This window comes from Gouania willdenowi, unplaced genomic scaffold, assembly GCF_900634775.1.
Source record: "Gouania willdenowi unplaced genomic scaffold, fGouWil2.1 scaffold_10_arrow_ctg1, whole genome shotgun sequence".
NCBI classification, from domain to species: Eukaryota; Metazoa; Chordata; class Actinopteri; order Blenniiformes; family Gobiesocidae; genus Gouania; species Gouania willdenowi.
This window is the reverse complement of record NW_021144857.1, coordinates 151,001-175,467: the sequence shown is the minus strand read 5'-3', so window position 1 is coordinate 175,467 and position 24,467 is coordinate 151,001. Positions and strand designations below refer to the sequence as shown.

Here is a 24,467-nt window from a genome sequence, read left to right as displayed (position 1 = left end):
GTTTGAGATTCGGATTTGGTCTAAAGGAATTGCGGGCAGATTGGTGGAAAAACAGCTGAGGTATTGAATTTCAAATGTTTTACCATTACAATTAGCCTAGCAATAACATTAACCTAGCAATAGCATTACCATAGCATTAAAATTACCCTAGCTTTGGGCTAACATTAGCATTAGCCTAGCATTAGTATTAGCCTAGCAATAACATTAACTTAGCAATAGCATTAGCCTACCATTAGCATTGGGGTAATAGTAGCATTGGCCTAGCATTAGCTTAAACCGAGCATTAGCTTAAACCGAGCATTAGCTTAAACCTAGTAATAGCATTTACCTAGCATTAACGTTAGCTAACAATAGCTTAGCATTAGCATGAACCTAGCATTAACATTGATGTAGCATTACATAACATTGGTGCCTTGATGCTGGAGCTGGCAGCTCCTGATCAATGGTTCATGGCTCATCTAGTCTGGGACACTCAGATAGTCTATCTTTCTATCCTATTCTGTTTGCCCTTCTGTCCACTAACCCCAACCAGTTGAAGTGGATGGCTGCCACCTCTGAACCTGGTTCCACTGGAGATTTCTGCCTGTTAAAAAAAAGGAAGTTGTTTCTTCCCACTGTCGCTAAATGCTTGTTTATGTGGATCTTGTTGGGTTCTATCTTTCTCATTATGGACTCTATATTTTGTTAAGCACTTTGAGATGACCTTGTTGTAATTTGCGCTATATAGATAATGTTGAATTTAATTGAATTAGCATCAACATAGCAATAAACTAGCATTAGCCTAGCAATAGCAATAATAATGCAGTAGAACAGGAAAAATCAGTATAACCAGTTAGATGTCCAGTTTGCATAGTAGTATGTTAAAAACCCATTATGAAATGGAAAACCAATAAAACCAGTTAAAAGTCCAATTTATATAAAAGTATGTGTTAAAAAAAAACAGTATGAAAGGGAAAACCAGTAAAAACCAGTTAGAAGTTCAATTTACACAGTAGTATGGGTTAAGAACATAGTAAAAAAAACAAACAGTATAACCAGTCAAACCACATTCAACATGGCTACTGCTTGAAGGGTGTGCAATGTCAGGTTCGTTTGGATGCCCCACTCACTGGGGTGAGTGGCTGATTTTCCTGAAATCCACTGTCATCTAGACAGTTTTGAGTGGGTTCATTCAGCTCCAGATGATTCTGACTGCACCAGAGAGCCAGCTGTTCCACCTCCCGTCTGAAGGCAGACTCGTCCCCATCCCGGATGAGACCCGGTGTCGCCTGCAAACTTCATGAGTTTCACAGAGGGGTCCCCTTACGTGCAGTCATTGGTGTAGAGGGAGAATAGAAGTGGGGAGAGAACACACCCCTGGGGGGCGCCATGCTGAGTGATCGGGTGCTGGATGTGATGCTTCCCAGCCTTACTTGCTGCTTCCTGTCAGTCAGGAAGTTTGTGATCTACTGACAGATGGAGGCCCACCCACTGTGAGCTGGGTGAGTTTCTTGTGAAGGATGTCTGGGATGATGGTGTTGAACGCAGAGCTGAAATCCACAAACCGGATCCGAGAGTAGGTCACTGGGAAGGGCAGAGTTCAAATGATGGGCTGATGCTGATGAGCTGGGAGGTGGGTGTGAAAACCTGCAGTAGAAGCTTTTCAGGTCTTCAGCCAGTCTATTGTTACCTGTAGGGTGGGGGAAGGTTTCCTGTAGTTAGTGACCTCACGCAGGCCTTTCCACACTTCCACAGGATCTTTGTTTGAGAAGCTTTGTTTTAGCTTCTCAGTGTAGCACCTCTTGGCTACTCTGATCTCCCTGGTCAGATTGTTCCTGGCCAGCTTAAACAGGTCCCAGTCCCCACACGTAGGCTTCCTCATACCCCACGATGGGAAACTCTGGGTATCAGATTCCATTACAGCTGGTATGAAGTGGGTTAATCAACCCTGAGTATGTAAACCTTGGGTTACTGACGTCCACGCGCGCGATGAAAAGCCATCATCAATGGATCACAGATGACATGAGCTGCCATGACAACCACCCGGAAAATTGTGATTTATTCACCCCAATGGGTGAAACAAGTCGGTGTTTGATGAATATGAGCCTGTTCTAAAGGTGTGTTCAGTCTTCAGTGACTATAGTGGCTTAAATCACCCGTAATTAGTCACACTTTTTGGTCACTTCATCACTTTATTGCTTCAGTGATGTGACGAGCGATGAATAATATGAATAAAATGTGTGTGAGGAGACGTGTCAGCAGCATAGGATGTCTGCATAGAGAGTCCTCCTGTTACACTGGATATTAAGACAGTAAATGCCGCTTGATATTGCATCATTTATATTGATTTTTAATGTAATATTGTCGCCAGAGTCATCTCGACGTCCTAAAAAATGTCATAAAATACCACAGAAGCGGGACGCGAACCCACGACCTTTCACTTCCAAGAGCAGCGTCACACTTTACTGCGCCATCATACCTTCAAAGATGTATGATCTACAGATTTAACTGTATAACAATTTAAAACAATAATCGAGCCTTAAAAGTGGATTTATTTAAATGATCATCTCCTCCTTTATATTATCCACAGGTTTGTATTCAGAGAACTTTACTACAGACGTCAGTAGATGTTTTAATGCAGATCAACCTCAACCTAATGATCTACATCTACAATGTTATAAAGAAAACTACCGTTTGCACAAAAAAAAAAAAAAAGTAAAGCAACACAACATTAGTAATGATGTGAACACGTCTGTGGTGTGTGATGTTACTAATGTGTTTCAGAGAAAAGTGTTAGGGTTCATTAAAGTGTTCAGAAACGGTGTTCAGGTGGGCGGAGCCAGGTAGAAACCGAGGGTTTTTTTGATAAAACCTGCCAGCGACCAGGTTTAGTTCATGAACAATGTTGCTATGGTAACATACTCAGAGAATAACATACCTCGCGTTTAGGAATGAGATACTCAGAGTTTCCCTCATTTGAGCCTGAACATACTCAGAGTTTGAACATAACCTGCTTTATGGAATAAACCTCTGGGGTAGTCGAAAAACTGTTTGTTTCGCCCTGATTGACCACACCTGTGCAATCACCATGGCAACATAAATAACCTGCATGACCCGCCCATCTACGGGTTAGGTAGATGCTAAACATATTATACTGAGGTAGCTCAGAAATAAATCATGGCTCCCACAATTATTATTGTTTGGATCTTTAATTCAAACCTCTGAAAAGGGTTGCCAGGCAATGTTACGATTTGTTAGTTTTTATTCAAACTTCATTGACCACAGACCACAGTTCAAGTAGTTTTCAACCAATATTTTAATCTTTAGATCGATTCGAGTTCAGAGTGATGCAAACGTCCAGATACACAGTGGGTGGGGCTTAAGGAGGGGGCGTGGTCTCACTGCCTGGGGGCAGAGAAATGCTCACTAGGCCACCACCCCACACCCAGAGCCAAGGCTGGGTTTGTTGGTTCCACCCCCTCGGGATGAGGGGCCTCTGACTCCGCCCCCTCTGGGAGCTCTACGGCGAGGACGAGCATCTCTGCGCTCAACTTCACGCGGCGAACGCGTCTTTTTCTTCTGGACATTCAGACGCACGTTGTCAAACAACTCAATAGGTCTGCTGCTGAGGATCTTCTGGACCGGCTCAGAATCATTAAACACCACGAAACCAAAGTTTGGATGTTTTCCTCTGCAGATGATCTTGAAATCCAGGACTGAGCCAAACTGTTCAAAGAACTCCATCAGTTCGGTCTTTTCCACGTCGTGAGGAATATTTCCTACGAACAGCTGATGAGCGTCAGGATAACGAACAATCCTTCGACCCTTAGGTCTCTGAGGTCCCTGTGTGGAGCTCTGAGACTCACACTTTACCTGCACTCTGGGCTGTGTTGTGAGCGGGACTTTAACCTTGTGGGGGGGGATTCTTGACACTGGGACGGCTTCACAGGGTGGGAGGTACTTACTGGTAACGTACGCCCAGGAGAACGACCTGTTATTCTCAGGGGTGGGCTCCGGGAGGTCTGAGGAGCTTTTTTCTGTTATGTCCTCCAGCTCCTCCACGTCCTCCTCAGACTCTTCAGGAGGTTCAGAGTCCGAGTCCTGAAAGACCTCATCCTGGTACATGAAGACATCGTTGTGGATATAGAATTTGTTTGCGATGGTTCCCTCCGGAGCCAGGACGAAGGTCTGCGCAAACCTCCTCATGGGCTGCATGTTGTTAGACAGCTCCCCCATCACCTGCACCACCACGCCCTCGTTCAGCATGGAGTGGGCGTCCATGTGACAAATCTCAGTGTGACTGTCCCTGAAACTCAGTTCCATCACCCGCTTCTGGATCTCCAAATTTCCGTAAACAGCCCCTGCTGGTTTGCCTTTGGAGTCCAAACCTCCGTGAACGTACGACGAGTCCTTCCCATAGAACCTGTGCAGGTTCTCGGGCTCCTTGTTCAGTACGGTGTAATACTGTCGGACAAACACTCGCCCGACCACCTGGGCACTTGGCTTCTCCATCACAATTTCTTTGATCAGCTGAAGTCAACGGGCTGTGCGTTCTTGACGATGGTCCAAAGTATACGGTCCAAATCGACAATTGCCGATTCATATAATGCCAATTTTGATATCATGCTGTAATTTAGCCAAATGTTGATATTCCAAATGATGTATTATTTATCATATTAAAGTTTATGGATGTAGAGAAATAACGAATCAAACTGTTTCACATTATAAATTACAACCACTGTTAAATTTTGCAAAAACGCATCCAATTTGGCATACAATATAACATAAAACTGACAAAAACTGACAATTGGCGTTGCATATAAAGTTCCCTATACTCACTTCCCCCAGCACTATTAGGGAAATTATTTTTTCCCTACAGGTAATTCAAAATAATAGGAGCAGTAACAAAAACAAAATCACACCCCTCGAAATGAATATGGAATTATTTAAATATCAATGGCATTAACATTTAACACAACCCTGACTCTTATGGACAGCTTTAAGACACCTGAAACACAAAAGAAAGAGAAGGGTGAGCAGAAGGTACAGAATGCAAAACAACACGATACAGTATTAGCTGGTCTGCCTGCATGGAAACAACCCTACCAACAAACATCTATTCTTACGACAACAACAGCTACTGTCCCTACATCAGATCAAAACGGCAACAAATCTACCAACAAAATTATTTCCTTACCACTGCAACAACAACAACAACAACAACAACAACAACAACAACAGTCCCTGCATCAGATCAAAAATGGCAACAAACCCTACCTGGAAACTCTGACCTTTTACAAACACTTTTCATGTTCCTGGGATGACTTTTCTCTAAACCAACAAACAATCCCCTCATGATCACTGAAGTACGTAGGCAACACTACTGACTCTTCTTCAAAACGTGATGTTTTCACATACACGTGGTCAATCAATGTGCCTCGCTCAGTGGTGGCTTGTGTGATTAGCTGCACAAACCCTTTATCTTCCACAAATTTACAGATGGAAGATGACCTCAAAATGTCATCATTAAAATCTCCCATGACAGCAACCGTGCTACTTAGTGGTTCTAACCAATCAAGTAGTTTACCAAGTTGCTCCTTAAACAAAGACATTGGATATGATGGAGGTCTATAAACAACTGCCACTAAAATGTCTCAGGATAAATATTTTAAGGTACCACACTCCAAATCAACATCTGGCAATTTCACCACCTCAAATGCCACATTTAATGAACTGAAAATGCCAACACCACCATGTTGCTGGGCTTGCAAAGCTCTAAATACTGTGTTCCTGCCGGAGTATGCTAAACTCCGCAGACTGTTATGGAAACTGTAATCATCAATCTTTACCATATCCAGTGCATCCATATTAGGGAGCCATGTTTCAGTTACAGCAATGCAGTCACAATGCAAATGCTGTGTGCGTAAGGCCAAGTGTGAAACATGGAGAGCCAAGCTCTGCACATTCATCAAAAACATTAAAAACATGGTTTTAATTCCTTCTTACTTTTCACCAAGAACGGAGGCACTTTTTTGAAGTGCCTCCTTAATGCCGTGCCTACAATACACATATTTTTCCTCAAAATCTTGGAGAATCAACCCAGCCAAACTCTTCACTCTGCTCAATGCCACGTATGCCTGTCCTGCTGCAAATGTCTTAACTAGACCCACGACAGCGCTGTCCACAGTAAGTCCTTGCACCTTATGGACCGTACAAGCCCAAGCAAGCTTCAGTGGAAATTGCCTCTGCATTCCACCCTTACTGGACACTCTGTCCTCGTCTGGGCCAATCTCGGTGGAGTCAGCCAAATCCCTATAAGGGTTGACTGACCGTTTCCTCCTCTGTGCACCAACCACAGTGTCATCAAACTTCACATACACTTTACTCGGAAACTTCTTCTTACCGTCCCTCTCTATGTGTGTTACTTCACCACAAATGCCATTTACAAGGCCATCCTCAACATCAAAATTTTAATCAACATAACACGGGCACCCACACCCACAAGCAGCGTTTCCTCCAAAGAGGTTTCCGATGTTTTGGAATGGTGCCCCTCAATTAATTCAAGCTTCCCTGTTTTCTTACTATTTTTGAAGTCCTGCGCTACAATTTTCACATGTTCTGGACAAATCCTCAACAATTCACCACAATTGTGCTCACTTACTTGACTATTTGTAGGGAATATGTGTAAACCTGAACTAACTTCACCAGTTTCACAATGCTTCAGTGTCTCAACATCACTAGCCAGCATTTTCGCTCCCTTTGCATGAGTTCTGATCCTGTTCAACAACTCAGCAAACACTCTGTCCTTCTGTCTCACTATTTCCTCTAACTCAACTACCTGAAACACAGACCACAGGTGAACCCCGATACCCTCAACATAGAGAGGTTTCCCTTTAACGGGAGACAACTGATAGAAATCACCCACAGCAATAATACTCACGTTGCCAAAGGAAGAAAAGTCACCCGTTTGCTTTATCTGCCTCAACCTACCATGAATGTAGCATAACAATTTATGATCCACCATGGAAATTTCATCAATTATCAATATATGCAAGTCCATGTATTTCAACTATTCATTATCACTCCTCTTCTTCATCACCAATCCTGAAAAAAAACTGTCATCAGTGGGAGGGGCCTAAAATGACAGGAAAATCTTTCGCCATTTCTTGGTAAATGCAATATCTCAGTTGTTTTTACAGCAATTTACACCAAATTTACTCAGGCCAGTTCCGAAATCCCCAACAGTGATATACGTGACCGTGGGTTACCGCCCCCGGCCGCTTCATCGGACCCTATGACGCCGCTCGCGGCTTTAATTATAATTGTAACTGTAAAGTTGAGATAATTGACATTGTAATTGTAATTGCCATGAAAATGTTATAAAATATTATAATTTAGTACTAAACTAGGGAATCATGTTACAGTTCTATGTACAGTTCTACATATACTGTATGTAGTTAATAATTATTAAAATATGTTTCATATAATATTTTCCCACACTTTACCATTTAAAATCTATTAAATCTAGAGGTATAGGGACACAAAAAATGCTCTTACTTCCATACCATAAATATTAATCCCTATATTATCATTGATTATGAATCCTACCAAGGAAACCAATAGATAGGAAATACATTAGATGTTAAACATTTGTTGTTAGTGTATTTTACAACTGATTTAGGACTCGTTAGCATTAAATGCTAACAGAAAGCTACCACAAGATGGTTAACTTTTATTAAGTTATTTAATTTAGGTTCAGTAATTGTGATTAATTGTAATTAAACATTAGTAATTAAGAACATAATTGTAATTGAGTTTCTGAGGATAAAAAAATATTAACATTACATTTTCAATTACAATTCAATTCTAAGTGAAAAATGTAATTGAGGCCAACCCTGCAGCTCAGTAAGAACAGCTGTGTGTGCTGTGTGTCCTATCCTTCAGAATAAAAGTCAACTTCCACGTGGTGAACCAGTGACCACAGAAGTGTGTGATAATGAAGATGATGGAGAAACACTCCACAGACGTGAGGCCTTTGGTCAGATATGTGCAGCAGGTAATGAAGGAGACCAAGCCCCCTGCTGTCACAGCTGGGAGTTACCATGGAGACGCTTCAGCTCACTTCCCTGGTCCTCTGTAGACTTCACAAACCAGGAACGCTTTCCATTCAAACCAATCCTAGAGCAGTTAAAGGGTGTGAACAAAACCATTAGCCACACCCCCTGTATGTAATAGTGAGTGAAGGCCTCATTGAGAATTGAACTCACGACCCCTGGTTTACGAGACCAGTGCTCTAACCGCTGATTAGATAAGGCTACCATAAATCTGAAAACAATACCGTAGATACCGGGTTCGATCCTGCTTAATCCCAGGTTATCACATATACAGTCCCTGGTCACCTGTACATCACTGTAAATAAATAAAACTAAAATAAGTCTGCATTATATATATATATTTTAGATTTATATATAAATATATATTTTAGATTTATATGTATATATATATAAACTATATTCATCCCTCAGACTTACTCTTGTCCATTGAAACTGTTCAGATTAAAAAAGGAAATTGTTAAAAAAAATGTAATGTCTTTAATACAGAGAAAACAACCATTCACAAATCACAATAACAAAAAACAATAGGTTCCTCTGTCCCATTCTGGGACATCGGACCCTAATAATAACTATAAATAATATCACCACCACCTCCCACCCCCAACAAGTATAAAATAGAAAAATTCCCAACAACAAACAGATATAAAATACTTGAAATATATACTTTTTTAAAAAACTTAAAAATATCTATTATTTACAGTTATTTACAAATTTACAAACTATTTTACAAATATCAAATTCAGCCCTGTGATGAGAGTGGAGGAAAGAGGTTCCTCATTTCCCACTTTATTTACTTTTTGCCATAATTGCGCTCCTCCAGTAAAGCCCTCCACTCATCATAGGACTGAGTCTCAGTCTCTTCACAATACCAGTTGCCAAAATACTGGCGATGTGTAGGAGGTTCCTGTCCTTTCTGCACTTGCTGCAAACTATAGTGTCTTTCTTTTTGGTGTATTTTCTTTTAAAAATACCTGACTGCTCTGCCTCCATTTGTCTTTTCCTATACTGCTGTGTGGTGTAGGGAACCGCTCGAGGTGTTACCTGTGTCTGAAATGTTAGAGGGGAAGTAATTAAGGGTTTTGGAGGGGCAGGTGGAACAGGATGAAAAAAGAGCAATGTCTGTGGTGGTGGTGGTGGTGGTGGCTGAGATGGTGGTCTTCCTTTAAGTTGTGCCTGCCCAGCAGTGTTCGGTGGCAGCACAAAAGGATGAGGCTGAGCTAAAGAGCCAAATGTAAAAGTTTGTCCTTTCTGCAGGGCAGGTGGAAGTCTTGATGGAGCTGCCATTGGGGCCTGTAAAGCTGGAAGACCCTGCTTTAAAATATCCTGCTCCTGTGCCTTGCACCGCCTACAGTACCTATGAAAACACAAAATAATTTATATGAAAACAAAAGTTTCTACATTGTAAAATGCACAAAAAATGTAATGTTGCTTTTGATGTGATTTACATAAGACAAATATGTCCCCGAGGCCTTAATCTGGAATATGTAATAAAGTTTCATAATTAGTGGTCAACAAAATCAGCTCTACATAAAATATGTATATTTATATAAATCCTACTCACCACTGTGAAACTGTTGCAGCATTTACTTCAGGCAGCTGTATAGTGGTCTCTCTCATCAGCCTGGCGTTTGTGACTACGCACTCCCTGATGTTTTTGTACGTGCGTATCACCACAGTGTATCTTGACAGCTTCTTTCCCTCACGGCGCACAGTGCTCGGGTAGATGGCAAAAAGCTTGACAAAGATCACCTCAACCACTCTGTTGCAGTCGGGCCACTGTGCAGGACTGTGAGCCCCGATGAAAGACCTGTAGTTAAAAATAATGTATGCTTTAAAAACATTACAATAATGTGTGACTTACATTATATTTAACTTTTTTTTACATAACCCAGATATTGTGTTTTCCTAGTTTAATTCACCTTTTGGTGCTCTCCACACCTGGAGCCACAATCTTCTTCGTAGCCCTGAATCGTCCCTTGCTCAGGCTGGTCTGGTGTCGAGCTGGGTAGACAGTTTTTTTTTTGTCATACTCCCCCAGTTCCTGCCACAGAGCAATGACCTGACTACATTCCTCCTGAGTCAGCGCAAGACGGTGGTCTCTTAGTCCAGCCAAGTAATCAGCCAGATCCTGCACTGCGCCATACCCTTCAATGTTATCAGGGCCAACCCAATCCTAACAAAAACAAAAACAAGAAAAAATAAGCACTGATGACAGCAGTGCACACTCATCAGTCAAAGCTATTCTTTGTTTTTCTTTAAGGTAAACAACTTCTTACATGGCATGAGGAGGAGTGTGGAGATGGATCAGTAGATGGCGCTGATGCTAAAAGAAAAAGACAAGTATTTAGAGTAAAACATTTTAAATTTTAAAAAATAAGCAAAACGTGAGATTTTAGAAACAGTTGTGTAAAACTCACTAGACTGTTCTGCAGGAGAAACTGTTTGTGTGGAATGGGGGAGCAGAGCGGTCACAGCAGGTGAAGGAGCTGCAGAAGCTGATGATGAGGCGACATGTGACTGAGTCACTGGCAACAGAGGGATAACGGGGGGAATGGGAGGCACAAAGGCAGTAGCCTGAGGAGATGGAGCTGCTGAGGAACCAGGAACAGCTGCAGATGCTTGTGAGGCGAGAAGTGCTTGCTCTGCCTCTAGTGTGGGTACTGTCATGTCCTGTGAAGCCCTCATCTATCTCAACTTCAGTGGTCTCAGACTCTTCAATGACCACTTTGTAGTCCTGCAGAACTTTGCCAGTTTGCTGATAGAGGTATTCCACACCTATAAGCTCACCTTCAAAATGATTTAACAAAACAAGACAAAACAAGACAAAAAAAGAAAAGAAAAGAAAAGAAAAGAAAAGAAAAGAAAAGAAAAGAAAAGAAAAAGCACAAACAAGAACACAAAAAAAGTTAAACATTAGATGAAAGCATAAGTTGAAGAAATCAAAAACAAACAATCATATAACAATAATCAACCTGTGTATTGTCTTGGCCCGACATAAGGGATGATCTTTTCGCCCAGAACCTCCTCTGCTAGGGTGTTAGCAGCATGACGGAGCAGATGGTTGTATGAGCACGACTGCTCATCCTTTGATGCTGCCACAGCCCGGTCCTCATTCCAACTTGATAGCCCATCCAAAAGATAGGCCTGGAAGAAGACATCACTTGCCAGGGTCCCTATAAAGTAATTCAGAAAACAGAGAATAAAAAAATATTCATCATACATATTGTTCCAACAACATATTTCTGTTTATAATCATTAGAAGACTTGCAATTAATCTGATTCTTTAGGATCCGTCATGTTATATTTCAGTGTCGTCACAAAATACTTTTGTAAGAAAAACAAAAACAAATAAAGTATGACAATGTTTACCAGGGATGAAACGGTTCAGGTGAAGATGAAAAGACTCCAGTGACGTAGAACCTCGGGCACAGCGGTACGTGGGCAGACGGTGACCTCCCTTCAGGACATTTCCCGTCTGCAGGTAAAGCTGGATCCCTTGTGGATCCTGGATGCAGGTGACATGTATCTTCTGGGATTTAACGATTTCACTCATTCTTGCTGAGTTTATCAGTGGGACTCCCAGAGTGTCACGACCGTTGTCACCATCCAAGCCCTAGAACCTGTGTCTCCCGAACACCGCGGGTGGTCCTCTTGCAGTGCAGGGCAAGCTCACTTTGGCTGATAGACCGGAGTACATCTGCCTCAGATGGAGTTCGGCCTTTAGCTTCTAGCTCTGACTGCTTTGCTATTTTCAGGGCCTTCAGGTTGTCTTCATCCCACATGAAGATGCAGTGGCTGAGGCGACCCATGAAAGTGGCATACAGCTGGTGGGAATCAGTTGTGCAGCCAACCGAAAACCTCCTCATAAAGTGCCAAATGTCGAGCCGGATGTTCAGATGTTTCCATTCTTCGAACATTCTCCTGAGAAAGCTGTTGCCACAGCAGTCTTTGTCGACATAGAGCACATCAGGAGGAGGTACCCCAGCCATCCTGTATCTCCTGACCAGCCCGTCAATCATTGGCCCAAGGCCAAACCCCTCACTGGCAGTGAGCACAGACATGATGACCTGTCCATGCTCATTTCCAACATTTGTCACCCAGGTCGCAGTTCCAAAGCTCCTCCCTGCAAGTTTGCGGGCAACTTTTTTCGTAGAGTCCATTTTTAAAATGCGGCCAAGTTGGGACGTGATGGCTGCTTTAATTTCTTCCAGCCTCTGAAGAACATCCTGGGCGTACACCTGCATCAGCCACCTGTGTTTAGGAACAGTAAGCATTGCAGGTGTGGGTGGAAATGTCACAGGACTAATCAGACCCTTCTCCATGGCACTCTTCACTCCTCTGCAGTCTGTCAGGTACTGCACCGTCTTCTGCAGCCAGATTTCAGAGTGACGCTCCTGCAGCTTCCTCTGAATCTGACTGCTGCTGTTTCCCAGGCATCAAACTCACAACCTCCATATCACAAGCAAGTTTGGATGTTAAAATGGATGGAAACTGCATCCTGTGTAAAGGACATATTTTGACGAGGATTACACCACCGAAGTGTTCAAGGAGCGCGCAAAATACAGGAGCGCAAGGAAACAACTCCAGGAGCGAAAAATCAAGTCTTGCGTTCTCTACCCCGCAAAACTCATGCTGTTTCTGCAGGATGGAAAGACTAAGACTTTTGAAAACCCACGAGAAGCAGCTGAGGGTCAAAAGGACTTTGGTGTAACGATGGAAGTCCCAAGAAAAGAGCCAGATTGGGACTCAGCGCTGTGGGCTGAGGGATGGCAGTCCCCCCGCAGTAGGAGCAAGCATACTCCCGCTGGGGAAATAACAGCCAGCGTTGACTCTCTTCGACTTCCCTTGAACAGTTATGAAAATGATAAAACAGTCGATGATTAAGGTATGTGGAGACTACATTGTGGCTAGTGCTTATTTGTATAATTAAGTGCGATGTCCGCAGTGTGTGAACATATACTTACACAAGCTGAAAACACAAGTCGTGTATATGACTATGATGAACTGGTTTCCGAATAAAATTTATTTCCAAACATAAATGATACATGTAAATATTATACAGACTTTAATAATAATATAGAAACGGTTGGTTCATTTTCTCTTATTCATTTGAATTGTAGAAGCCTGTATTAAAACTTTAGTAAAATAGATGATTATTTGAACACATTACAAAATAAATGTACTGTCATAGCTCTGTCTGAGACGTGGTTAACGGATGAGAAGGATGCGGAATTTCATTTTGAGGGATATGAATTGTTTTATGTCAATCGGATCAAGAAGAGAGGGGGGGGGTTGCTCTTTATGTTAGCAGTGAGCTGAAATGCAAAACAATTGAGTGTATGACTACTGCAACAGAAGATTTAATGGAATGTTTAACTGTTGAGATCGAAATGAATAAACAGAGGAATATTGTTGTCACATGCATATATAGAACTCCAGGGTCCAGCATAACAGCATTTATTAACAAGATGGAGCAATTATTAGTTGGGATGAATGAAAATAAACTGTCTATAATTTGCGGGGACTTCAACATAAATCTCTTGAATGTGTCTAATCATACTAGTAGTTCAGATTTCCTAGATTTAATGTATAGCAGAGGCCTTTATCCAACCATGACCAGGCCTAGCCAAATAACCTCCAGTTGTGCCACATTAATTGATAACATTTTTGTTAATATTTTTGAAAAAACGGTCAAAAGTGGTCTTCTGATAAATGATACAACTGATCATTTACCTATATTTGTAGCTAATTTTTGTAAAGTAAAAACAGACAAAGAAAAGTGCAGTAAAGTTCTTCGGTCAAGAACTGAAGAAAGACTAAATACATTTAGGGATGATCTTATGAAAGAACACTGGGAAAATGTTTATAGTACCAATAATGTAAATAAGGCTTATGAATCATTTTTATAAAAGTATCTATGGTTATATAATAAAAATTGCCCAACAAAAATATTGAATGATATAGCAAGAAAAAACAACAAGCCTTGGGTAACAAAGGGTATATTGAAATCTTGCAAAAAGAAGAATAAGCTTTATTGCGACTTTGTAAAATATCGGACAGTAAATGCAGAAAAAAAATATAAAGCCTATAAAAATAAGTTGACTACCATAATGAGACGTGCAAAGAAAGATTATTATACAAATTTGTTGATGGAAAACAAAAGTAATATCAAAGGAATGTGGAAAGTTTTAAGGGAGGTTATGGGCAGTAAAATGAATTGTAGTCTGCCATTATACTTAATGAACCAACAGAATACAGAGGTAAGTGGTGTACAAATGGCTGTTGAATTTAATTCATTTTTCGTCAATGTTGGTCCAAATCTTGCTAAATCTATACCACTGCATAACGAAAATAAAAACTGAATAGGTGAAAGTAGAGTTATACAATCCCTATTTCTTGGTGTAGTTAGTGAGAGTGAAATTATTTCTACTGTCTCTAAATTGAAATGTAAATATTCATGCGATAGTGATGGCTTAGATATGTATATTGTCAAAGAAACTATACATTGTATTATTAGACCATTAAAATATATAATCAATTTGTCTTTTAATACAGGTTTCTTTCCAGATAAAATGAAGGTGTTTAAGATTGTTCCACTTTTTAAATTGGGTGATAGGCATAGTCTCTCAAATTATAGGCCTATATATTTGCTTTCTCAATTTTCCAAAATTCTGGAGAAACTCTTTGTTGAAAAATTTGATTATTTTCTTGAAAAACATTCCTTGATACATGATAATCAGTTTGGGTTTCGAAACACCCGCTCAACAGCTATGGCTTTGATGAAAATCACAGAGGACATTACTACAGAACTGGAAAATAAAAATCACACAGATGGAGTTTTTATTGACCTTAAAAAGGCCTTTGACACTCTCGATCATGGTATATTGATATCTAAATTACAGACATATGGCATTAGAGGTGTAGTTTTAAACTGGATTAGTAGTTACTTGGAAAATAGACAACAATATGCAGAGTATATAGGTCATGAATCTAAGTTAGAAACAATACAGTGTGGAGTCCCTCAAGGCTCTGTGCTGGGGCCCAAACTTTTTACTTTATATATTAATGACCTCTGTGAGGAATCAAAGATTTTACCATTTGTTCTTTTTGTGGACGTTACTAATTTTTTTGTATCGGGGAAGAACTTAGGAACATTAATGGAAACTGTTGAACAAGAAATGGTCCAACTTCAGAAATGGTTTAATAAAAACAAATTGTCATTAAACTTAAGCAAAACAAAATGCATGTTGTTCACAAATCAAAAATATCCTGATAGTGTTAATTTAACTTTAAATGGAATAACTATTGAGAGAGTGTCAGAATTTAGGTTTTTAGGAGTTCTCATTGATGAAAAATTTAAGTGGAAGTCGCACATAGCTTACGTAAGAAATAAAATTTGTAAAAACATTGCAGTTTTGAGTAAAGTAAAGTTTATGTTGAATTACAAGGCAATGAGAATTCTATATTGCTCCTTTATTTTGCCATATTTAATGTATTGTTTGGAGATATGGGGTCATTCTTATATTACTAATTTAACGCCCTTATTTCTTTTCTATAGAATAATATAAGAATAATTAATGGAGTTGCTCCAAGAGAGCATACCACAGGACTGTTTCTGAGGTTAGGACTACTCAAACTGATGGACTTGGTTGCTTTACAAACTTTATTAGTTGTTCATAAAGCAAAACACTGTCTGTTACCGCATGGACTTCAAACCCTTTTTTACTGTAAACAGTGAGACAAGCAGAAGAAATAATGACTTAAAACAACCTTTTGCAGGAAATACCCTCAAAAAAATGTGTGTCTCAGTATCTGGTGTGATACAATGGAACTCTCTAGAAAATGATCTAAAATGTTGTTCAAATATTCTTCAATTCAAATACAAGTATAAACAGTATAAAGATGAATGTGAAAATTGTTAAATTTACAACAACTGCTGTTTTAGCAAAATCATTTATAATAATTGTGAAATAAAATAAAAAAAATAATAAAAAAAGTGAAAATTGTTAAAATCGAAAGTTGATTACATCTGTTCTGGGCTATTGTTATCTTTTGGCATCGTTGAGGCCATCTAATTTGTAATGTTTTTGTTAAGAATGGGGGAGGAGTTTATAAGATTTTTTCTTCATCCTACTCCTGTTCTTCTTTTCATAGAATGTATTATTGTTGTGTTTGCTGGATTGTTGTACCAATTTATGTTGCATTACCATGAAAAAAGAATAAATAAAATGAAATGAAATGAAATGGAATCAACCAATGAAAACGGTTCAACACGGAAATGAACAGAATCAACATAAAAAGTCGTCACCGTGAGGCAAGGAACATTTTTTTTATGGGGAAATGTTCTGGGGAGCGCTGATAAGGTGTGTGTAATCACCTTATCAGCGACCGTGGCTCAGGTGGTAGTGGGTCGTCTTCTGATCGAGAGGTTGGGGGTTCGATCCCAGTACCTGACTATGTGTCGAAGTGTCCTTGGGCAAGACACTGAACCCTAAGTTGCTCCCAGTGGTCGACTAGTGCCTTGCATGGCAGTCCTGTCCCACTGGTGTGTGAATGTGAGAGTGATTGGGTGAATGAGCTGATGTGTAAAGCACTTTGAGACTGTTTCAGTGGTGATAAAGCTCTATATAAAATCATTTACCATCATTATGGTATGAATGATGTCATCAGGATCATTTACATTAGGTTTTGATGAACTTAAACAATAAACCTGATCAGATTCAGCAAACCATTGATCCCTGAGGGGAAATATGATGACTATGACATTAATGTTGATTGCTAGTGCTGCTGGGGGGCCTGAGCAACCAGTTTTAGTCAAAAATGAGAAGGGAAAGTGCTCTTAACCGGGAGCTCAGCGCTCTTACCGGGAGCTCCCAGTAACAACAATGTGACCGACACATAAGACTGGGCTAAGCGCTAACGCTAACCACTTCATAAAAGGAAGACTATAGTAAAAACTACACATCTTACTATCATTAAACCACAGAGAGCCACAGATTTATTAATGGTCAGATTTAACACTTTTATGGAAAGATAAAAGCAAACATGTCACACTTAGTGTGAAATAAATTTTCGCATAAAACTATCATTGCTATTCATCTGTCCCGACTTCAAATGCAATGTTTTTAATTATATTTCACGTGTTTACAGACAAAACTGGTCCCATTAGACAGCAGTGTTTGGAATAACGGCGTTTGTTTTTCAGTAACGGGGTAATCTAACTAATTACTTTTTACGCCGTTACAACACCGTTATGATTACTGAACGTTCAATGCGGTGCGTTACATGCATTGATTGAATAAACTGTGATCTGAAAGCATCCCTGGCTTCTTACTCAGCTGTTGTGAGGAGGTGGGTTGAAAACAAGGTGAGTGATTATGATTGGCTAAGGCGGAGTCATGTTTCATGGTAGCCAATCAGAGCCAGTGTTTTTACACATGTACCAGCAAGAGGAGGCGGGTCAAAAACAAGGTGAGCGATTATGATTGGCTAAGGCGGCGTCATGTTCCATGGTAGCCAATAGGGCTGTCAACGAATATTCTAAATTCGAATATATATTCGAATAGTAAAAAAATATTGAAATTCGAAGGTGAAAATTAATATTCGAATATTACTAAAAACATTATATATATATTATGGGAAAAACACGCCCACGGTAGGTTTTTATATAGTTCAATGGGTAGCAGGCACAGCTGTCTGCTGTGCTAGCACTGCTTGAGGGGTCAGAGACAGGTGGCAGGAGTGACGTCAGGTCCCGACAGTGCATATGGAAGACGACAGAAAGTGCAGAGCCCAACTCGACCGCAGCAGTGAAAGTGATTTTAACCCAAACACGTCTAAATCGCCACAGATCTGGAGAAGCGTTATTGTCAGGAAAAGGGTGCATTTATGCTGCTTAAGTTACCTGGATCCACGCTTTCAACGCCTCGTTCATTTGAAAGAGGAGCAGAGACGGCAGGTGCAGGTGGCTATTCTGGAGGAGATGAAACAAGTGAATGCGGCCAAAGGCACAGGCAGTGAGGCCGCTAGCGAACAACCCTGTGATCAGCAAACGCAACCCGCTGAGAAAACTGCGTTATCTGCTATGGGGTGTCTCTTCAGAGACACGTATTGCACAGACAGCCCAGACCAGGAGGACATCAGCCTGCTGCTTCAAAAAGAGATGTCGATGTATGAACAAGAATCTCCAATTCCTCCGCAACAAAATCCTCTCATGTGGTTGAAAACTCTGGGCTCTGGGAGATACCCTCACGTCGCTCAGATGGCAAAGAAATATCTTTCCATCCCCGGATCATCTGAACGCGTATTTTCCACCGCTGGGAATATAGTAAATAAAGAGATCAGCACAGGCCCCTTCAAATGTGGACCGTCTTGTGTTTTTGGTAAATAACCTGTAGGCCTGGAGGCCTGATCCTACGCCAGTGATAGCACAGTCAGTTTTGTTTCCTTTTTTTATACAAGCACCAAGAATGGAAGTAGCCTTTTTCAGTTTTAATGGCACTTAATTTTATATGAACCTCAGGGTATAAGTTATTTGTTGTCATATTTTTTTTCACATTAAACGGAAATATTACTAAAGTGTAGGCTCCTGTACTTCAGTGAATATATATTCATTAATAAAGTGGGTAGAAAAGTTCCATGTTTACGGCAGCTCGCTCAGAGGGTTCAGTTCTATACTGTAAAAATGTTTCTGAAGCCTGCTACATTTGGTTATGCGTAGAGAGCGTGACGGTGCGGGCAATAATACGTTCAAGGTTGTCAAATGTTTTAACTTGAATAAAAAAAAAAACAAGTACTTAATATGTATCTTTGTATTCATTTGTCCTGTTATTGACTTAATTCACGTTATTGACAACATGTGCAACCAGATATAAATATTTTTTGGCAATTAAAAAAAAAAAAAAAAAAAAAAATATTCGAATAATTCGAATATTGGGGGTGGAGTTAAGAGGGAATATTCAAACATCATTTTTGAGCAATTTTGACAGCCCTAGTAGCCAATCAGAGCCAGTGTTTTTACTCATGTGACCGCGCGCGCATTGTAAGCAACTCAAATTTAATGAAGCACCTCACAACGACACACATCTAAAAAATCTGAATTATTTGATATATAGCAACTTTTTTTTTAACAGTAACGCAAATAGTTACTTTCATTGGTAATGAGTTACTTTTATTATAGAATAATTCAGTTACTAACGCAGGTACTTTTTGGAACAAGTAGTGAGTAATTATAACGAATTACTTTTTTAAAGTAACGTTCCCAACACTGTTAGACAGTAATGTAAATATTGTGATTATTACACCAGAATATCCCATTAGTATACTCTCAATATATATATGATTAAATCATCAAGTCTGATCTAGTTTATTTATAGTAAATCAGTGATATTTATCAACCATAACTTTATGTAAATCATCATCAGATATAAAATAAACTAGATTCAGCAGCAATAAAAACATTATTGTAGTTAGTTTTGCTTTTCATGTGCTTTTTATTTTTTTTCTAAAATAATTTTATTATAAATGAAGAAATAAATAAATGATATACAATAACACTAATAGAGTGACCCATATAATCAAACATGTTTCATAAAATATCAGCTCTATGAGTCAGCAGATATTGTAGCTTTTTATAATGAATAAATGTTATTAATGAAGCACATTCTGGTGATGATTTATTCAGTTTAATTTGTGTTTCCAAGGAACCTGTTTACACTTTAAGTTGAGAATTGTTTTATTCATTTATTTATTGTTTTTATTTATCGTACTTTGACCCAAGCCAAATGTAAAAGATTGTAGCAACATAGAGTAAATAATTGTACGATTTATCATCCGATTAGTCGATTAATTGTTTCAATAATCAATGACTCGTCGACTATTAAAATAGTCATTAGTTGCAGCCCTAGACTCTACACCATGGCACTAGCATTGAGATGGAATAAAGCAAAAGTAACCAATAAATAATGTAAATACAGTACACTGACTAAAATGAAATATATATGATAAAATAACTAATAGCTTTCATGTTTTTCATGATGTAGGCTGTCAATCACTGAGTTTCCTGGTTTTACTCCTTGGCCATGTTTACACGATTTTATTTATGTTAATTTATTTTACTTTGAAATGTGACCAGCAATGTCTTGTTTTAAGATTCACTAGGATTTCACTTAAGTGAAAACAATTGATATTATTTATTTTAATTGTATTTTTTTTGTGTTCTTTAAAACCGTATTTCAAGATTGTGCCTTTTTGTAAGACTCTACGTTTAAATATCGTTAATAAATGGCTTATAATATCACATAAGTCATTATTTCAAAATTCCTCTCAACTTTTAACAATTTTTTTTTAAACACCAGTGGGCTTCACTACCCTGGGTCAGGACACAAAAGTGGTTCATGAACAGCTGGTCAAAATAAATAAATACTTAAGTTAATGCCTCATGATGGACTTGTCTTTTATTTTGAAAGAAACTTTTCTTTTGATAGGCATGCTGTGAAATGCATGTTGCACAGGAAAATATATAGATTTATATTTTTAAAAATATTATGTGTGTGTGTGTTGTCGACAGATATTTTTTAAAGACTAAATTTTGTTGGTTGAGTTCTAAAAAAAAGTGGGTCATGATTTAATGACCGTGGCAAAATGTGGGTCACAGGGTGAGACCAGTGGAGAACCTGGTTTACAGGATAATAGATGAAATGACTATTAATTACAGTATTGGTTATTTACAAACTTTAAATAAAATACAAATGAATAAACATTTTTGTTAAGTTATTACTAATTAATGACATTAATACTGTATATTTATGAAAACATAAATCAGATAAAGTAACTGTATTAACTATATTTGCTGTAGTAAATAGAGAGCCCTAATAAAGACTGTCCACAGGGTTATTGGTGTTATTGTTGACGCTTCCTTTGGGGGTGTGACTTTGTAGACGGTCCCTGCCCACTCCTTAGCTCATTAACATAAAGTGTGTTTTTCTGTAGTTTGTTCTCTGTGTTCCACTGAGTACACACAGGTTGTTCCACCTTTACATCGTCACATATTGATAGAGAAATGTGAGTGTGAATGAAGTGGGTCACCAGTTAAACTAGTCTCCAGTGTGTGTGTAACAGCGGATGAATGTGGTGAGTGAGTGAGTGAATGAATGGAAACACACGGAGTGTTCTAACCTCTTCCTTCACAGAGCACACATCTGAAAACTCCTCCGTTTCTTCTTCTCCGCTTTTCTCCATCTTTGGAGCAAACATTCCGTCCCACACATGGTCGGGATGACGAAGCTCCTCCAGCACAGCTTTCCTCCTGCAGCCTTCATCATCATCATCATCATCACTGTCCGTCTTACTCATACTCAGCTTCACTTCCCTCAATAATATTTGTTCCTTTTCTTCTTCTTCTTCTAGTTTAACGGTAGTCATCATCCAGCTCTGTCCGTCCTCCATTTCACTGCTTTGTTCCTGACTCTAGCTGGTTGCCAGATACAACCGACGATTCCCCGCATGAAATATGTTGAATATCCACAGAAATGCAACAAAAACCATCCGTTCATCATCCAAATAAAACATAAATATCACATTTAACCAACGTTATTCACTGTTTATTCAGTAAGTTTGTTATTTTATAATCTCACAATCAGCGGGAAAATACTCAACCTGGCAACCACTCTCAACTTTTGCGCTGACGTCACAACCAGCGTTTTTTAGCAACTTAATTGACAAGCCAGTCAGAATAAATGTGTTTAATGGTGATTTAAGAGTGAATAAAGTAGTTACAGCCTGAAGGATTTGGTCTGTGGATGATTTAATGGATTTGAGAGGAAATTTGTTGAGTATAAATTAATTTATGAATAAATTATTATTGGTTTGTTCTCAGAAACAATATATATTTTAGATTAATATTGTACGAGCAGTGAAAATGAAGTCACTGTGTAGATCACATTAAATCCAGAGTTGCTTTTGCCTTGTTTAAAAAAAAAATTGTTATTTAAATTATTATTGTTATATTATATTTTTTAAGGAAATTTGATTACCATGATGTTTTTCTTCTTCCTTTGAAAATAAATTCTTTTTTTTTTTTTTTTTTACAAGTTATTAACTCTGATTTTAGTAAAAAATATTCTGATGATATATTTGTGTTTGCTGAAAGCTAAAGAAAGTCAATTTAAACTGTTAAATAATATCTACACATGTAATGATTTCTTACATCAAATGTTTATTAAATGAGATCCTTTATTCGTCCCACAAGAGGAAATTTCCATTTCAGTTGAGCTTTGTTTTGTTTTTGTTTTGTTTACATGTAAGTATGGTAAACTTAAAAGATGTAACCACATTTGATATTATTTTAGAAGTAATTGTTTTGATGCCACTTATTATTATTATTATTATTATTATTATTATTATTATTATTATTATTATTATTATTATTATTATTATTATTATTATTATTATTATTATTGTGTACTTAGTAAAAGTAGTCCTGTAAAAATACTATTGTAGAGGAGCGGAACCTTCGGCATTATAGATTACAGTTCCCCGGTTACATTAGTGTGGACTCACTTCCTGTTTCCGGTCATACGTAATCTGGGAGAAGACGAGTGTGCATCGTGGTTCCTACTCTAACACTCTACATGTACTTTACAGGTTAGTGCTTGGTTTAAAACAACTGTTAATGAAAGCTTTAGGCTTTGCATTACTTTATAAGTCACTTTGTTCTGATAAGTTGTGCAACTTGTGATGTCAGTTTTATAGACTTTAACAGCGGTAGAGCCGAGCCGCCTCGCCACGGTAGTATCGCGATATTTAGTGTAATTCCCGCTATAGTTAAAGGTATTGTGGACGATGTTTAAAAAAAGAAACGCTCTCTCCACATTTTGGAAAAAAAGAAAAAAAGGCGCATGCGCAACACGCCTACGTGTGCGGGAGAGCGCGCACGTTCCCCGTTTTCCTCGTGCACAGCTCTGTTTACAAGTTGGTGTGGACATCGGTCATACAAGCTTACCTTACAAAAGAAGATTTGCACTTTTCCCACTATGTCAGACTCGCCACCGGTAAGTGAAAATCTATTTTCAAAGGACCCGGTGCGCACCGGGCACGAGCACGTACGACGGCCTTTAGTAAACATGATTGACAATTAGGAGGACCAATAGTCTTGATGATCCACCCGGAAGCTAAACATCGTCTACAATACCTTTAATATATATATAGCTAGAGGCACCGAAGGGTAACTGAATTTTGCACTATTTACATGGAAACCTATAGCACATTAAAGCTGCAGTATGTGTCAATTTCTGTTGTTACAATAAGTCATCTGGAAATGTAATAAGCAGTTGTTACATATGGTTTTGGATAACAAAAGATGAGTGAACATGGAATTGCACTTTATTTTGATTTAATTCATCATTGTTTGTACTGGATGTTGAAAGCACTGAACTGTATTATTATAAATGAGCTTCAAAGAGAGAATTAATATACGCAATCTGGGAAAAGACGACTGTGCAGCGTGGTTCCTACTCTTATACTCTACATCAGGGGTGTCCAATTCCGGTCCTCGAGGGCCACTATCCAGCATGTTTTAGATGTTTCCCTCTTCCAACACACCTGATTCAAATGATCAACTCCTCAAGCTCTGCAGATGCCTGATAACGATCCTAATCATTTGAATCTACATGTACTTTACAGACATTCTCTTTGTTAACGTGGACACCGTGCCAGCCGGGGCCCGTAACATAAGCACACAAATATGTTACAGATTTCATTACAGGATTAGATTTTTGGTCTGGATTCTGGTTTTCAGATTAAGTTTGTTATGAAGTAAAGTTTTATTTTTGTAAAACTACATTTTTCATTCACAAAAGTATATATTTAAATCTGCTTTCACATTTTCTAAATGAGTTAAACATGTTTTTAACTCATTAAGTTAGTGGTCATAAGTTTTAATTACAGTTTTTCCAATTCTTAATATAATTTACATAATGTACAAATATTTTAAGTGCCAAAAAATACAAATATAATATAAAGACAGGGATACAAAGTGGTGGATTGAGCGGTGCTGTTCTAATCTACTCCCCGACAAAAAATTAAACATGCCTGTGGCACACACACACAGCCTACTCAAAGGGTAAACAAACAAATAAATAAATAACAAATATTTTTTTTAACTAAAATTTGCTAAATAAAAATTGTTCTTATCTACAAATTCGATGAATCGATAAAATCGATTTTTTTGTCCAGCCATAGCTAGAGGCACAGGAGAGTAACTGAGTTTTGCGCTATTTACATAGAAACCTATAGCACATTAAAGCTGCAGTATGTGTAAATTTCTGGTATTACAATCAGTCATCTGGAAATGTAATAAGCAGTAATTACAATGGT

The 24,467-nt window shown here is 38.7% G+C and overlaps 1 protein-coding gene, 1 long non-coding RNA gene and 1 pseudogene across 6 annotated transcripts in view; all 3 read right to left on the bottom strand.

The window, feature by feature from the left end:
* LOC114458373 (uncharacterized) overlaps nucleotides 1-24,467 on the bottom strand; it is a 159,042-nt gene that overhangs the window by 116,974 nt on the left and 17,601 nt on the right. The window lies entirely within an intron of this gene.
* On the bottom strand, nucleotides 3,318-4,524 carry LOC114458364 (ras GTPase-activating protein-binding protein 1 pseudogene; annotated as a pseudogene).
* LOC114458363 (actin cytoskeleton-regulatory complex protein pan1-like) lies at nucleotides 8,605-11,661 on the bottom strand. 5 transcript variants are annotated; one of them, XM_028440751.1, is made up of 7 exons: nucleotides 11,463-11,661; nucleotides 11,066-11,266; nucleotides 10,511-10,868; nucleotides 10,370-10,416; nucleotides 10,013-10,266; nucleotides 9,655-9,900; nucleotides 8,605-9,447 (listed from the first exon to the last, which is right to left on the bottom strand). In XM_028440751.1, the coding sequence occupies exons 1-4, from the start codon at nucleotides 11,644-11,646 to the stop codon at nucleotides 10,398-10,400; spliced, it is 762 nt and encodes a 253-aa protein (XP_028296552.1). In that variant the 5' UTR covers nucleotides 11,647-11,661; the 3' UTR covers nucleotides 8,605-9,447; nucleotides 9,655-9,900; nucleotides 10,013-10,266; nucleotides 10,370-10,397. The 5 variants fall into 5 exon arrangements, with proteins under 5 accessions (XP_028296552.1, XP_028296551.1, XP_028296549.1 ...); XM_028440750.1 differs by having other exon boundaries at nucleotides 8,609-9,447; nucleotides 10,511-10,880; XM_028440748.1 differs by lacking the exon at nucleotides 11,463-11,661 and having other exon boundaries at nucleotides 8,609-9,447; nucleotides 11,066-11,408.

What these genes read in the sequence shown, in the direction of transcription:
- LOC114458363 (XM_028440748.1), bottom strand. Translation starts at nt 10,778, where the DNA reads ATGAGGGCTTCACAGGACATGACAGTACCCACACTAGAGGCAGAGCAA. An exon ending in TTCTCCTGCAGAACAGTCTA is followed by an intron (nt 10,417 to 10,510) that starts GTGAGTTTTACA and finishes TTTTTCTTTTAG; the next exon opens with CATCAGCGCCATCTACTGAT. An exon ending in CACACTCCTCCTCATGCCAT is followed by an intron (nt 10,267 to 10,369) that starts GTAAGAAGTTGT and finishes TGTTTTTGTTAG; the next exon opens with GATTGGGTTGGCCCTGATAA.